The sequence below is a fragment of the Brassica napus genome, chromosome A2 (assembly GCF_020379485.1).
Source record: "Brassica napus cultivar Da-Ae chromosome A2, Da-Ae, whole genome shotgun sequence".
NCBI lineage: Eukaryota > Viridiplantae > Streptophyta > Magnoliopsida > Brassicales > Brassicaceae > Brassica > Brassica napus.
The window spans coordinates 19805390-19821003 of NC_063435.1; the positions used below are offsets into that span (position 1 = coordinate 19805390).

The 15614-nt window shown below is 34.9% G+C and overlaps 2 protein-coding genes across 3 annotated transcripts; both read left to right on the forward strand.

The window, feature by feature from the left end:
• The first annotated feature begins 4626 nt into the window (after window positions 1-4626).
• On the forward strand, window positions 4627-6150 carry LOC125584500. Its single transcript, XM_048753048.1, has 7 exons — window positions 4627-4701; window positions 4815-5082; window positions 5164-5248; window positions 5357-5481; window positions 5561-5645; window positions 5743-5878; window positions 5992-6150. The coding sequence occupies exons 1-7, from the start codon at window positions 4627-4629 to the stop codon at window positions 6148-6150; spliced, it is 933 nt and encodes a 310-aa protein (XP_048609005.1).
• A 7337-nt stretch (window positions 6151-13487) lies between these two features.
• Window positions 13488-15512, forward strand: LOC106407289 (chlorophyllase-2-like). 2 transcript variants are annotated; one of them, XM_013848129.3, is made up of 3 exons: window positions 13488-13855; window positions 14722-14974; window positions 15047-15512. In XM_013848129.3, exons 1-3 carry the CDS (start codon window positions 13499-13501, stop codon window positions 15406-15408), a joined length of 972 nt encoding a protein of 323 aa, XP_013703583.2. In that variant the 5' UTR covers window positions 13488-13498; the 3' UTR covers window positions 15409-15512. The 2 variants fall into 2 exon arrangements, with proteins under 2 accessions (XP_013703583.2, XP_013703582.2); XM_013848128.3 differs by having other exon boundaries at window positions 14722-15512.
• Window positions 15513-15614: the final 102 nt, after the last annotated feature.

Genomic DNA, 15614 nt, shown 5'->3' on the forward strand with positions numbered 1-15614 from the left:
CGTGTTCGATCGTGTGAGCAATTCCCCAAGGATTTAGCAGGATTCAAACCAGTGAAGTACAAAGATGTGCTAGATGAAACTCGTAACCCCAACTACTTGGTTGGTAAGTGTTGCTAAATTAACACTTTCGCAACATTTTCTATCACTACATCTAATATATATTTTTATTGTGTATACTATTCAGATATTATCAGCCAGATTATTGAAATAAGTCATATTGAGCATGTTACTGTCAATGGAAAGGAGACAGAGAAGATCTCCTTAGAGTTGCGAAATTCGGAGTATGTTTTGGTTAAGTTTGAATACATTGAGATTACTATGATCTATGGCATAGCATATATTTCCTACTCTTAATTGTTAATCAGTTTTTTTTTATATGTTAGTGATGAGAGACTTCCAATGGTGCTTTGGGGGTAAATTCGCCTGTGATGTTAGTGAAGCTAAGCAGGTTCGAGCTGAGCATTTAACTGTTTTAGTTTTACGCTTTGGAAAAATCAAAGTGTGGAAAGGTATATGTATTTGACACTGTAACTTTGTAGATAAGTTTGATGTGATAACCTAACTGACATGTTGAGTCTTCTAACAGAAGAAAGAAGTGTGAGCCTACAATGTCGGTGAAATTGGGTTGAATCCTTCAATGATTGAATTAGCAAAATTCATTCCAAGGTATTTTATATCTCCTTTTAGGTTAATGTTTACTTATTCATAATATCAGAATTTTATTTTCGGATAGTTCTAATATCTTTTCATATTACTTTGTTTTAGTTTGCATAAGGATGACCTCCCTTTTGCCATTGTGGAGTCTAAGTACTTGGCCATAGTGAATGGTGTTTTCGGATAAAGATGATTTCTTTATCCACACACCAAGAAAAACCATTGCTGAGATTCTGGAAACAAAACATGTATGTTATCTTTCAACTTGGTTACAAACTATTTTAATATTCTATGTATAATCACCGTGATTATTAATGTTATTTACTAATAGATCTATGTTTTACAAATTTTGTAAGGTTGAGAAGTGTATTCTGTTGTGTACTATTGCTGCGATTGATTCAGATATGGCATAGTTTTACCTAAGCTGTAAAGTCTATTCTAAAAAAGTCTTGAGTGTCCCAACGTCTACCAATGACGATGGTAATGAGGAGGATGATTTGAAGCATACTTATTATTGTGTAAAGTGCAAGACTTACAAACCAGTGACTCTACCAAGGTATTTTAAGATTTATACACACGATTTTATATGTGTTACGGACTATAATAATGAAACTAACGGTTTGTAATGTTAATATAGGTATATATTGCATTTGGTTGTGCTTGATAACACAAGTAACACTAAGTTGCTGGTGTTTGATAATCATGCTATGCAACTATTCAATCAACCATGCTTGCAGATTACTGGACCATCAAACAAATCCGAGGTAGTAACACCATAATTTTATATAATACTGTTTCGATAAAATGTTAGGCCCTAAATCCTTATCGTATGTGTTATAGATTGAAGAAACTAACCTGCTCCCAACCGCGCTTAACAACATTATTGGTAAAACGTTCATATTCAAGATTCAAATTGAAAGGGAGAATTTTGTCTACAAACATGAAACCTAAAAGGTTTTGAAGGTCATCACAAACAAGAATTTGATATCTGATTTTGAAGAAGGCAACTCGCCAAATGTACGTTAAGTTTCTTTCGCAAACTAACTTTCTTTTCGAAGTTAACTATATTTCAGCTTATGAATTTAATTCTACTTGATGTGTACAGGCAAGTGAAGATGGTCAATTTCATGATATGGATACTCAATCAGATGCACCAGAGGTTTGTGGATACATTATTATACTTAAGCTAAAATAAGCTACCTAAGTTTATATTTACATATATTACTATTGGTCTGCTGTTTATTTATTTAATTTCGCAACCTGCTAAATTTTGCAGGCCTCTCTTGCCATTCAAGGCTTAGCTTCAGAGCAGTCTGAATCGTTTGATATGACTCCGGCGAAACGAATTAGGGCAGTCAGCATTGATTTCGAAGAAAGCTTTGATGAGAATTCCGCGACAAGGAATATCAGTTTCGTGAAGATTAAGAAGGAGAAGTTTGCTAAAAGTGGCTGAAGTGTGTTTTGGTAGCACTTGATGAAGAGGCTTTCGTTTTACTTTATAGGATGTTTACGCATTATTTCTCTTTACAGTTTTTTTATTATTCGAAGCTTTGATGTTTTGATTCTATATTTATGTTTGGTGTTTTTAAATTAATGGAAAGCCTCAATTAGCTTTTTATGTTTTGCTAATTTTTACAGTTTTTCTAACGTGTTTTATTTTTATCTCTATTCAACTACTATTACAGCTCACCTAATTATTTATCAAATGCTCCGTATAGATCAAGATACAATATATAAACAATCAACATCCGGTAATTCGTCTTGTCTACCATTATCAGTTCGATGCCTACGTCTATGATAAATTAAGTTCACAGAACTTACTTGATCAAGTTTTAATTCCCCTTTTTGTTAAATAAGAACGGTTTGTAGAGTACAACTCCATGGGAAGTCTGTTACAGCTATGTTCGGAAAGACACCTGCAGGAAAAGATAAATCATAAGGACTAATGTAATATTATACAAGATATTAATTTCCTAATCCTTATGGCCCCTATGGTTTGAATAGAACCGAATCCTAATCGACGAAAGCATCATACTGGTTTGGAATATTTATTTTCTCCAACGTTAGACAGGGGAAATGACATGTAAATTAGGTAAGTTTGAATTATGTATTAATTTAATAAATCGTTCGAGTATAGAACTTTTTGCAGGGTATTAAAGTTTTTAAGATATATTGAATATATTTTCCTTGCTAAACAAATTTTTTTTTTGTTTATATGTATATACTGTATTAAATATGATAAAACTTCGGCTACAAGGCATTATGTGATGCTTATATAAATGATGTTAATACAAAACAAAATTGGAATCAAATTTACACTGATCGCAAATTGTCTTACAGTTTTTTGTAGCCTATTCTATGAAGTCATCCAAATACACATGGCCATCTAATATAAAAGATATTACATTATTATTATTGTTGTTATATACTACAATATACAGTCCTTTGAAGTTGAAATACAATATCAAATTATAAGAACTAAAAAATCATTTTTTTCTCAAGGATTTAGGTACATGGATCGATGTTTGTGAATTTTAAATTTTCATATATTATAGTATATTTCTAAAATACCTTCATATCATCTTACCCCTGTTATATATGTTTCAGGGATCCAAAATAATCAATGACTGTTCAAAGAACGAAGTGAACAGTTGGTATCAATATAACAGTATGCATATGAAAGAAGACAATTATGACAATGTCCTTGCTAATGAAGAGAAATCCGAGTATACGGAGTGGATGAAGAGTAACAAATTACATCGTCAACCAAAAACTGCTCCACATCCAGATTGTTGTTCTATAACTCATTTTGTTTGGGATCCAAATGCTAAAACTTGGCAGCCTAAATATGAAATATGAAGACCTCTGTAGTCTTTAGTTGTTTTTGTTTATCCTATGTTTTGGAATGAAACTATTATCTTCTACAAGTATTCAGTACTAAAGGAATAATATATTCAGTTTTCTAATTATTAGTTGCCAGATTTTTTTAATATGTGCGAACGTTGGATTGAAACTTATTATTTCTAAATGAATAATAGTTTTTGCTTTCGTAATATATAAGCATCTGCTGGTTATGTAGTTATTATAATTACAAAAAAACATTTCAATCCATTTATTAAAAACCTTTGCATATTATTATACATGAGTAAAAATACTAATGAAGCTTTACGTAAAAGTTAAACCATGAAACATAATTAACAGAGGCAAAGAAGTTTTAAACTGATGGTGTATATATTATCAGTTGCTGTGAAAATTGGTTCTGGTCTCCGTTTAAAATATGTGTATTTGTTTCAAACGTGTAGAATGTCTCTACTAATTGATTAACCAACGCTGAATTTATATAACAGTTACTGAACATGAAATGTGTATCATATAAATTAATTCATCTTAGGTAGGGTTCGGTATTTGTATTTGTGTGGGCGTGGTAATCTGTAGATATATTTATCGAATTTATTAGCTTTGATACGCAAGGGTGAATAAGTTAAACAAGTAATATTTGTAATTAGTACACAAAAACTTTGGCACCAAGGTTTCTAACTTAATTAATTTTTACTAACCTAAGGAAGGAATACACAATATTTCGCTTTAATATCAGTTACCGTAAATGTTATGTCAATATAAGAACGACCGTTTGTATTATCAAACATTAATTATATTCGTATATTTTGTTGCCTCTATAAACAACTGTGTATATTATAAAAAAAAAGTAAATTGTGTATTAAAAAAACTTCAAAATTTTGTGACCAAGGCTCAATCGAAATTAATTTCGAGGTAGATTAGGAAAATTTACTTGTGCTTAAAGAAAAATTGAATTTCAATTTTTAGAACACGTTAACCTAAAAACAATCCTATATAAATGAAGGCAACCACCAATTCAAATCCACCATCTTACAAAAAGAAAATCAGTAGCCCTTAATTCGAAGCAGAAAAATGTCTATCAATTTTGTTGTCGATTTGAAACCTTTCAAAACCATGTGGAAGATTAAGATGAAAGTAATTCGGTTGTGGAAACAATATTCAGCCGGTGGAGGTGAAACCATTGAGATGGTTCTCTGCGATCTGAAGTTTGAATGTCTTAAACATGTTTATTTGAAGACTCATGTTGTGTTGTATTTGTTTTATATAGAATGACAGTCTTTTGTGTTTCTATCTTTATACAGAGTGGTAAAATTCATGCCTCGGTGAAAAAAGAATTGGTTGCTCAGTTCGATCATTTCTTAAGACAAGGATATCCATTGATGTTGATCAATTTTTCAGTGACTCATTCATGTGGTTCCTACAGAACTACAACTCATGCTTACATGATTAGCTTCCTGTCCACAACCCGTGTTCGATCATGTGAGCAGTTGCCCGAGGATTTATCAGGTTTTGAACCAGTGAAGTACAAATATGTGTTAGATAGAACTCTTAACCCCGACTACTTGGTTGGTAAGTATTGGTAAATTAGCACTTACGCAACATTTTCTATCACTACATCTAATAACTATTTTCAATGTGTATACTCGTTAGATATTATCGGCCAGATTGTTGAAATAAGTCATATTGACCATATTTATGTCAATGGGAAGGAGACGGAGAAGATCTCCTTAGAGTTGTGAAATGAAAAGTAAGTTAATAGGCTGATCCTATACATTGAAATTTCTATAATCTATGGCATATTATCTTTTATTATACGATCTTAAGTTTTAATCTTTTTTTTTAGTGATGAAAGACTTCCAATGGTGCTTTGGGGTAAATTCGCCTGTGATGTTTGTGAGGCTATGCAGGTTCAAAATGAGCATTCAACTGTCTTAGTTTTACTCTTTGGGAAAATCAAAGTGTGGAAAGGTAAAATGATTCCTCATTGTAATTTTAATTTAAGTTTGATTTGATAACCTAACTGTTTATCTTTTGAGTTTTCTAACAGAAGATAGAAGTTTGAGCAATGCCTACAATGTCAGAAAAATTGGGTTGAATCCTCCAATGATTGAAGTACGGAAGTTCATTGCAAGGTACTATATATATACTCAAAGGTTAATGTAACATAACTATAATATTAGAATATTTTTTTTCTGAGATCTAATATCTTTGTATATTCCTCTATTTTAGTTTGCCTAAGGATGACTTACCTTTAGCCATTGTGGAGTCTAAGAACTCGGCCATAGTGAATGGTGTTTCAGCTAAAGATGATTTCTTTATACTTACACCAAGAAAAACAATTGCTCAGATTCTGGAAACAATACAGGTTTGTTATCTCTCAACTCGGTTACAAACTTACTTATCATCTTTGTTTGCTTACTGTGACGATTAGTGTTATTTTCTAATAAATAGCTGTTTTACAAATATTTTAAGGTTTAGAAGTGTATTCTGTTGTGCACCATCACTGCGATTGATTCTGATATGGGATGGTTTTACCTAAGCTGCAAAGTATGTTCTAAACGAGTATTGAGTGTTCCAACGTCTTCCAATGATGATGGTAATGACGAGGATGATCTGAACCACACTTATTATTGTTAATCTTTTACCAACCGCTTGTGTTACACAACGATCACAGTGTGTTACACACGAGTTCGAGAGAAAGAATAAGATAGACGTTTCAGGCTTATAAACTTTTCTGAAAATACTTTTGTATTATTGAGATTCGGTAATAATGTTTACAACAGATGATTGATCTTTATATAGAGATCGAATCAATACAAGTATAAGAGACACAACTCTTTATACTAAAGGACACAACATGAAGAGTTACAACTCTTTGTGTAATAACATAAATAACTAACTTATGTAAATGTATCAAGGAGAGATTAGATTATATAGTTTAACACTCCTCCTTAATCATATCTCGACTTGACTCCAAGCTGCTTCCTTAGATCTTCAAATTTTGAACCACCCAATGCCTTTGTGAGAATGTCTGCGAGTTGATCATCCCCTTTGCAATACTTCAGTTCAATGATTCCCTTTTGCTCAGCTTCCCTCACGAAATGGTACTTGATCTCTATGTGCTTCGTCCTTCTGTGTTGCACCGGATTCTTCCCAATTGCTATTGCTGATTTGTTGTCACATAAGATCGGAATGCCTCCTTCAAACTTCTGACCAAAGTCTTCAAATAGTCTTTGTAACCACACTGCTTGGTTTGCTGCTGCACACACGGCTATGTACTCTGCCTCAGCCGTTGATTGCGCCACTGTTTGTTGCTTGCTTGACTGCCAACAGAACATGGCTGATCCAAGAGTAAACACATAACCTGAAGTGCTTTTCTTGTCTTCCTTAGAACCACCCCAATCGCTGTCCGTGTAGCCTAGAAGTCTTGGTTCTTTCACGCTTGTGAAGTACACTCCAAAGTTTGATGTTCCTTTGACATATCTTAACACCCTCTTGGCTTCTTGGTAGTGCTTCATGCGAGGTGATGACATGTATCTTGAGAGATAGGCGCTTGCATACATCACATCAGGTCTTGATGCACATAAGTACAAAAGCCCTCCAATGATGCTTCTATACTTAGTCGGATCTCCATACTCCTTGTCATCCTCAACTCCTTTTCCTTGTGGTGTAAGTGGGTTGCTTACACTCTTGCTGTCTCGCATCCCAAACTTGTCTACAAGTTTGTTTGCATACTTTTCTTGTGAAAGAAATATGCCTCCATTGTCTTGAATTACTTCCATTCCAAGAAAGTAGTTCAACAATCCAAGATCCACCATCTCGAATTCTTTCTTCATGTTCTCCTTGAATGTGTTGATGCTCTGAATGTTGCTTCCTGTGATGATTATATCATCCACATATAGACTCACGATCAACACATCTCCTCCTTGCTTCATGATGTATAAGGCCGCATCATTCATACTCCTCTCAAAACCGTTTTGAAGAAAGTATGAATCTATCCTTCCATACCATGCCCTTGGGGCTTGCTTTAAACCATATAAAGCTTTGTGTAGCCTTAACACCTTGTGTTCCTTCCCGTGTGTCACATACCCAGGCGGTTGTGTGACATACACTTCTTCCTTGAGGTCGCCATTGAGAAAGGCTGACTTCACATCCATCTGATACAATCGCCACTTCATCTGAGCCGCATAGGCAAGTATGGCTCGTATTGTATCATGTCTTGAGACAGGAGCAAACGTCTCAAGGTAGTCAACACCATACTCTTGAGAGAACCCTCTTGCAACTAGACGCGCCTTGTGCTTGATGTGATTGCCGTTTGCATCGGTCTTGATCTTGTAGATCCACTTCACACTTATCACATTCTTCTTCTTTGGCTTGTCCACTAGTTCCCACGTCTTGTTCTTCTCAATCATGGCTATCTCCTCATTCATTGCTTCTCTCCATTCCTTGGTACCACACGCTTCATCATAAGTGTATGGTTCTTCATTTGCATGAAGACAAGCTTCTATCGCTTGAGCCGCTTCATCAAGCTCTACTCTCGGTGCCCTTTCCATGATATCAACCATGGACTTGAACTTTCTTGGTGCCTCAGAAGTTTCTTCATCTCCACTACTAGTATCATGATCATCATTTTGAAAGAGAACAGGACTGAAAGTACCTCCGAATTGTTCCTCAGGGCTGGATGCTCCTTCGGTTTGTTCTTCAGGGCTGGATGCTCCTTCGGTTTGTTCTTCAGGCGAGTGAGGGTCTTCCATAGACAACTCCAATGTCTTCCTCACTTCTTCTTGCCTTTTCCAATCCCACTTCTTTCCTTCTTCAAACTCGACATCTCTTGATACTTCAATCTTCTCATTCTCCAAGATGAGAACTCTATAGCCTTTGGATTGGTTGCTATATCCAACAAAGACTCCACGCTTTGCCTTGACGTCTAGCTTCCTCCTCTTTTGATCCGGGACATGTATGTAGCATATGCTACCAAACATTCTCATGTGTGACACATCTGGCTTGTGTCCACACCACTTCTCTATAGGAGTGACATCTTCTTCTATTGCCTTTGATGGCAGACGGTTTTGAAGATATGAGGCAGTGTATACCGCTTCTGCCCATAACTTGAGCGGTAAGTCTTGCTCTGCCAACATTGATCTAGCCATCTCCACCAAGGTCCTATTCATGCGCTCTGCTGCACCATTTTGTTGTGGTGAATAAGGCAAGGTGACTTGCTTATTGATTCCTTCTTCTTCACAGAACCGGTTGAATTCTCGTGAAGTGAACTCACCACCTCCATCTGATCTCAGCGTCTTGATGGTACAATCCGATTGCTTCTCCACCATTGCTTTGAACTTCTTGAACAGTGAGAATGTCTCTGACTTTTGCTTCATGAAGTATACCCAACACATGTGAGTATGATCATCCAAGAATAGCAAAAAGTATCGGCTTCCATCAACAGACTGGTGCTGCATCGGCCCACATACATCCGTATGTACAATCTCAAGCTTCTCTCTTGTCTTAGTTTGAGATTCCTTTGGGAAGCTTTTGCGTGATTGCTTTCCAAGTCTACACGCCTCACATGCTTCCTTCTTGACTTTAAACTTTGGTAATCCCTTTACCAAGTCTTTGTCTTGCATTTGTTGCAACCTTTTGTCGCCTACATGACCAAGTCTCTTGTGCCATGTCTCCATCTTTCCTTGCTCACTAGCGCTCATGGCTTCTTCTACCTGAGCCGAACTCATCCTGATTCGATAGCTTTTGTGAGTCATTGGGATATCCATTATCCTCCTTCCTTTTGCATCATCTATGATGCATCTCTTCTCTTGGAAACTCACCCGGTATCCGCTTGAAACAATTTGTGGAACACTCAACAAATTTTTCGCCAAACCCGGAACCAAGAACACATTTCTGATGGTCTTCTTGCCACCTTTAGTCATGACGGTAATGTCTCCTTTACCGGCTGTCATGACTGTGCTTCCATTTCCAATCTTTATTGGAACCTTGATACTCCTATCAAGCTTTGAGAAGTAACTCTCCTCCTTTGTCATATGATTAGTTGCTCCACTGTCTACTAACCAGACATCTTCCATCACTGTTGTTGCTGCTTCGCTCGCACTGAACAACATGTGATCTTCATTTGAGTCTTCTTCAAGACTCACATGTGCCTTCTCTTTCTTCTTTGAGTAGCACTGATTTGCAAAGTGGCCTATCTTGCCACAATTGTAACACTCCTTGTTACTTCTGTGATCCTTCTTTGGATCATCCTTCTTCTGTTTCCTCCAACACTCGCTCTCATTGTGGTTGTTTCTCTTGCAGAAACCGCACCACTTCTTGCCTCCCTGGCGCTTTGAGTTGTCTTGTGTAACACCAGAATTTTTGTGTTTAACACGAGCATCGAATGCTCCTTCACTGGTGCTTTCTTCTCTTGCAGCCAGCCTTGCTTCATGAGCCTTCAAAATCCCGATCAACTCTGTCATCTTTGTTGAAGTCAAATCGCTTGTTTGCTCCAACACACTGACTATGCTATCGAACTTGGCTGGGAGAGAGATGAGTATCTTTTGTATGAGTTGAACATCCGACTTCTGTTCACCATGATAAGTTAATTGATTTGCCAATTCAACTATCTTATCTGTGAAGACCTTAATGTCTTCATTCTCATACATCTTCAGATTCTCATACTCCCTTCGCAATGTTTGAAGTTTAATCAAACGAACTTGAGGAGAGCCTTCATACTCCTCCTTCAATGCATCCCACGCCTCTTTGGATGTTGATGCTGCTGCAATTCGTGAGAAGATTTGATCCGATACAGCAGTTTGCAAGATTTGCAAAGCCAATGTATCGTTCATCATCGCTTCTTCTCTAAGCGATCTTGCCCTTGCTGTTTCAGGGGTTTCATCCACTTGTGCTGGTGGGGCTGCTACGCCTTCTTCAACCACAGACCATAACTTCCTGGTCTTGAGAATGGTTATCATCTTAATGCTCCAGAAGTCGTACTTCTCTCCATCAAATATGGGGATTACTTGATTCTTCATCGTTTCGAGTGATTCCGAAATCGTATGACAAAATCCTCTAGCCTCCTTTTCTCCACGCCAAGTGTTTCTCTTACTAGTGCTTTGTTCTTTGTCCTCTCAAACGTAAAGCTCTGATACCATGTTAATCTTTTACCAACCGCTTGTGTTACACAACGATCACAGTGTGTTACACACGAGTTCGAGAGAAAGAATAAGATAGACGTTTCAGGCTTATAAACTTTTCTGAAAATACTTTTGTATTATTGAGATTCGGTAATAATGTTTACAACAGATGATTGATCTTTATATAGAGATCGAATCAATACAAGTATAAGAGACACAACTCTTTATACTAAAGGACACAACATGAAGAGTTACAACTCTTTGTGTAATAACATAAATAACTAACTTATGTAAATGTATCAAGGAGAGATTAGATTATATAGTTTAACAATTATTGTGTTAAGTGCAAGACTTACAATCCAATGACTCTTCCAAGGTAATTTAATATTTATACAGACGGTTTTACATGATTATGGGCTATGATAATGAAACTAACGGTTTGTATATTTAATATAGGTACACATTGCATCTGGTTGTGCTTGATAACACAAGTAACACTAAGTTGGTGCTGTTTGATAATCATGCTATGCAACTACTTAATCAACCATGCTTACAAATTGCTGGACTATTAATCAAATCCGAGGTAGTAACACCATAATTCTATAATGTGGTACTTTAATATATAATACTGTTTTGATAACATAAGTAACTAAATCATTTTCTTATGTGTTGTAGATTGAAGAAACAAATCTGCTCCCACCCGCACTTAACAATATCATTGGTGAAACTTTCTAATTCAAGATTCAAATTGAAAGGGAGAATTTTGTTTACAAACAGGAAACCTACAAGGTTCTGAAGGTCATCACAAACAAGGATTTGATATTCGATTTCGAAAAAAGCCACTCTGCAAATCTACGTTCATTTTCTTTCTGGAACTTTTAATTTTTGCTTAGGTAACTGTGTATAATTAAGGATATGACTCAAATTCTTTTTGACATCTTCAGAAAAGTGAAGATGGCCAATTTCATGATCTGGAAACTCAATCAGATGCACCAGAGGTTTGTGGATACAGTTTTGTACTTAAGTTTTGATAATCTAACTAAGTTTTAAATTTACAAATATTACTATTGGTCTGTTGTTTTATGTTATTCTTAGAAGATGTTACATTTTGCAGGTCTCTCTTGCTATTCAAGGTTTACCTTCAAAACAGTCTGAATCGTTTAATATGACTCCAGCTAAAAGAATTAGGGCAGTGAACATTGATACCGAAGAAATCCTTGACGACAATTCTGTGACAAGGAGTGTTACTTCCGTGAAGATTAAGAAGGGGAAGTTTGCCAAAAGTGGCTGAAGTGTGTTTTCGTAGCACTTGATCAAGAGGCTTTCGTTTTACTTTATGTTTACGCTTGATTTCTATTTAAGGTTCTTATATTTTCCAAGCTTTGATGTTTTGATTCTATACTTACGTTTGGTGTTTTTAATTTAATGGAAAGCCTCTATGTGTTTTACTATTTTTTGCTAATTTTTTCAATTTTTCTAAAGTGTTCTTTTATTTTACCTCTATTCAGCTATTATTACACCACACCTAATCCAAACTCAATTGATCCGTATAGATCAAGATATAATATATAAACAATCAACCTCCGGAAATTAGTCATATCTACCATTATCAGTTCGATGCATACGTCTATGTTTCATTAAGTTTAGAGAACTTACTTGATCAAGTTTAAATTCCCCTTTTGGTTACAAAAAACGGTTCGTAAAGTACAACTCCACGGGGAACGGGAAGTCTGTTGCAGCTATGTGAGCCAAGACACCTGCAAGAAAAAATAAATCATTAAGACTAATGTATTATACAAGATATTAATTTCCTAATCCTTAAGGCCCCTATGGTTTGAATATAATCGAATATAATATTTCATTATGTATATATGAAACCTAATCCGTAAAACATCTATGATTTCAGTAGAACCGAATTTAAGTAGTTGATTAAAATATAAAATATATTCTGTGTATACTGAACTTGCAGTATTAGGACTTTATATCAAATTTTTAAAACGGCGCTAATGTTTGTATCCCATATATATTAAAAGAGAAACATTTTAACATTTGAGGTAGCCATGTGTCATCACCACAATGATTCTTAGAATCTATAGAAAAATAAATTGGTTCATCTAAATATATAATAAGTTTTTTATTAAACTAACCATAAATTAATTGTTAATGTTCTTCATTCTTTCCATAAATAAAAATTATGGAATTGTCTAATGTGGTTAAAGTATATATAATATTTAATAATTTTAATTAATAAAAATTTGATAAAAATTAGTGTACCCTCTATCATTTTTTTCAACTTTAACTTATTAAAATAAATTAAACAACCACATTAACCATATAATATAAATTTAGATGTTTCTGTATATTTTATAATTTAAAATTTTAAAACTAAAAAAAAAGAGGGCCCTGAGGAGCATGTCACCCTCAACCCACAAACAACGACTATATATTACCAAAACTATTAAAAATCTCACATTAATTTTTTTGAACTGTGGTTTAAAATTTTTGTTATGAAAAAATATAAATAACTACAAAATCATATAAGTATGAAGATTCATTTTAATAAATATTAAAATTATTTAATTATAGACCATGCAAATAAAAAATGTTTTTTTGGATTAATAAAAAAATTTGTTTTCGCATCAATTTGATAACATTCATAATAGATACTGAATTTTTAATATTTAATATATATTTATTGTTTATTATGTAATATATACGTAAAAATAATTTTTATATAATATTCATTCTGAGCAAGGCGCGGATCTTAATCTAGTTAATGAATTAAATTTTACACTTCTTAATAATAATTATTTCAAATTTTAGAAAGAAAATCCATCATAAAGTAAACTTTTTCATGTCTATATATGTATCTTACGCATTTCATTCTCATGAACCTACAGAGAAAAAAAATTGAAGAAAATAACAAAGAGAAGAAAAAAAAAATGTCATCTTCTTCATCAAGAAACGCCTTTGTGGATGGCAAATACAAACCAGATCTTTTAACAGTGGATTTAGCATCTCGCTGTCGCTGCTACAAAACGACGCCATCTTCTTCTCTGACTCCGCCGCCTCCTCCCAAGTCGCTTTTGGTGGCAACGCCGGTGGAGGAAGGAGAATATCCGGTGGTGATGCTCCTCCATGGTTACCTTCTCTACAACTCATTTTACTCCCAGCTTATGTTGCATGTCTCTTCCTATGGCTTCATTGTCATCGCTCCGCAGGTTCAATATTATCTCACAAATTAATTTTAGATTAATTACACTGATTCATGAATTAATTAGCCTCTAAAATTTATTTTCCGTTCTCAAATTTAATTTGTTAGAGCATTAGAGGTTTGGAGTCCTGAAAACACATACACATAAATGTATATGTATATATTATATGTGTATATGTAATTATGAGATCCTGTGAAAACTCAATCCAAAGTTTCTAAAAAGAAATTTTACACTAGAATTAAATAGTGAACCGAGAAACTTTTTTAAGAAAATTTGAGTTGGGTTTTCCAGTCATAGACTCCACAGTTATATATACATATATATATACATATATGATCTATATATATATTGAGGACTCCATTGCCCCATTGGTAGAACTTTCCATTAGAAATCCTCTTAGTTAGTTAGCTACTTGTAAATCTGCGTTTGGTGACACATTAGTCCCCGTTCACCATTCAATACTAGTGTGAAAAGACATTGCAAGTAGACCATTTGGTATTTGTGTTAAAAAAAAAAGTGGACCATTTGGTCACTCGGTATAAATTTGCACTTACGTAAACTATAAATAGTTATGATGGATTAATGTAAAACTTAGGTGCAAGGAGACCGTCGTATTTAGGATTTATATGAATGGAGTACATGATGCCACGTTTAGCTGAGTTCTGAGACCTTATTTGTTTTGCTTGGCTCTTATTGGAACCTTAGACAGTAAGAAAAGTAAATAGATGGGTCCACTTGATGTATGAGTCTGTTTTTGTCTCTAATCAAATTGTCCAATTTTATAATAATCTCTCAAATCTTCTAAGAATAATTTCGTTACACGTTTTTATTTTGTTATGAATCAAATTTATTGGTTATGTTATACCCAACAGTTATATAACATTGCCGGACCAGACACGATGGACGAGATAAAATCAACGGCGGAGATTATTGATTGGTTATCAGTCGGACTTAACCACTTTCTTCCACCACAAGTAACACCCAACCTATCTAAATTCGCACTCACCGGCCATAGCCGCGGCGGCAAAACCGCATTCGCCGTGGCCTTAAAGAAATTTGGATACTCATCGGAACTAAAGATCTCAGCACTTATCGGTGTAGATCCGGTGGATGGGACAGGGAAAGGTAAACAAACCCCTCCTCCGGTTTTAACCTATGAACCAAACTCATTTAACCTAGAAAAGATGCCTGTTCTAGTTATTGGTTCGGGACTTGGTGAACTTGCCCGGAACCCATTGTTTCCACCGTGTGCACCTACGGGAGTGAACCACCGAGAGTTTTTCCAGGAATGTCAAGGTCCAGCGTGGCATTTTGTCGCAAAGGATTACGGACATTTGGACATGCTTGATGATGATACAAAAGGGCTTAGAGGGAAGAGTTCTTATTGTTTGTGTAAGAATGGTGAAGAGAGAAAACCAATGAGGAGATTTATTGGTGGTATTGTTGTGTCGTTTTTGATGGCTTATCTGGAAGATGATGATTGTGAGTTGATGAAGATCAAAGATGGGTGTCATGAAGGTGTTCCTGTTGAAATTCAAGAGTTTGAGGTTAAAAAGTAATTTTCTTTAGAGCTTGTTTTTCCTATTTTCAATATACAATAGTCACACTGCTTATGAAGTTATATTTTGTAGTCTTTACTCAAATGACATCTTGCCTCATGAAAGTAACCCGTTCACATCACAATACTAGGAGGGTAAACTTATATATGTTTTTTCTGCAATTTCAATAATCAAAATAAATTTACAAAACAGATATTAAACTGTCT

Coding starts and splice junctions, on each gene's coding strand:
- LOC106407289 (XM_013848128.3), top strand. CDS start 13,499: ATGTATCTTACGCATTTCATTCTCATGAACCTACAGAGAAAAAAAATT. Junction 13,856..14,721: donor TCATTGTCATCGCTCCGCAG/GTTCAATATTAT, acceptor TATACCCAACAG/TTATATAACATTGCCGGACC.
- LOC125584500 (XM_048753048.1), top strand. CDS start 4,627: ATGTGGAAGATTAAGATGAAAGTAATTCGGTTGTGGAAACAATATTCA. Junction 5,083..5,163: donor TAACCCCGACTACTTGGTTG/GTAAGTATTGGT, acceptor TATACTCGTTAG/ATATTATCGGCCAGATTGTT. Junction 5,879..5,991: donor AGATTCTGGAAACAATACAG/GTTTGTTATCTC, acceptor TTTAAGGTTTAG/AAGTGTATTCTGTTGTGCAC.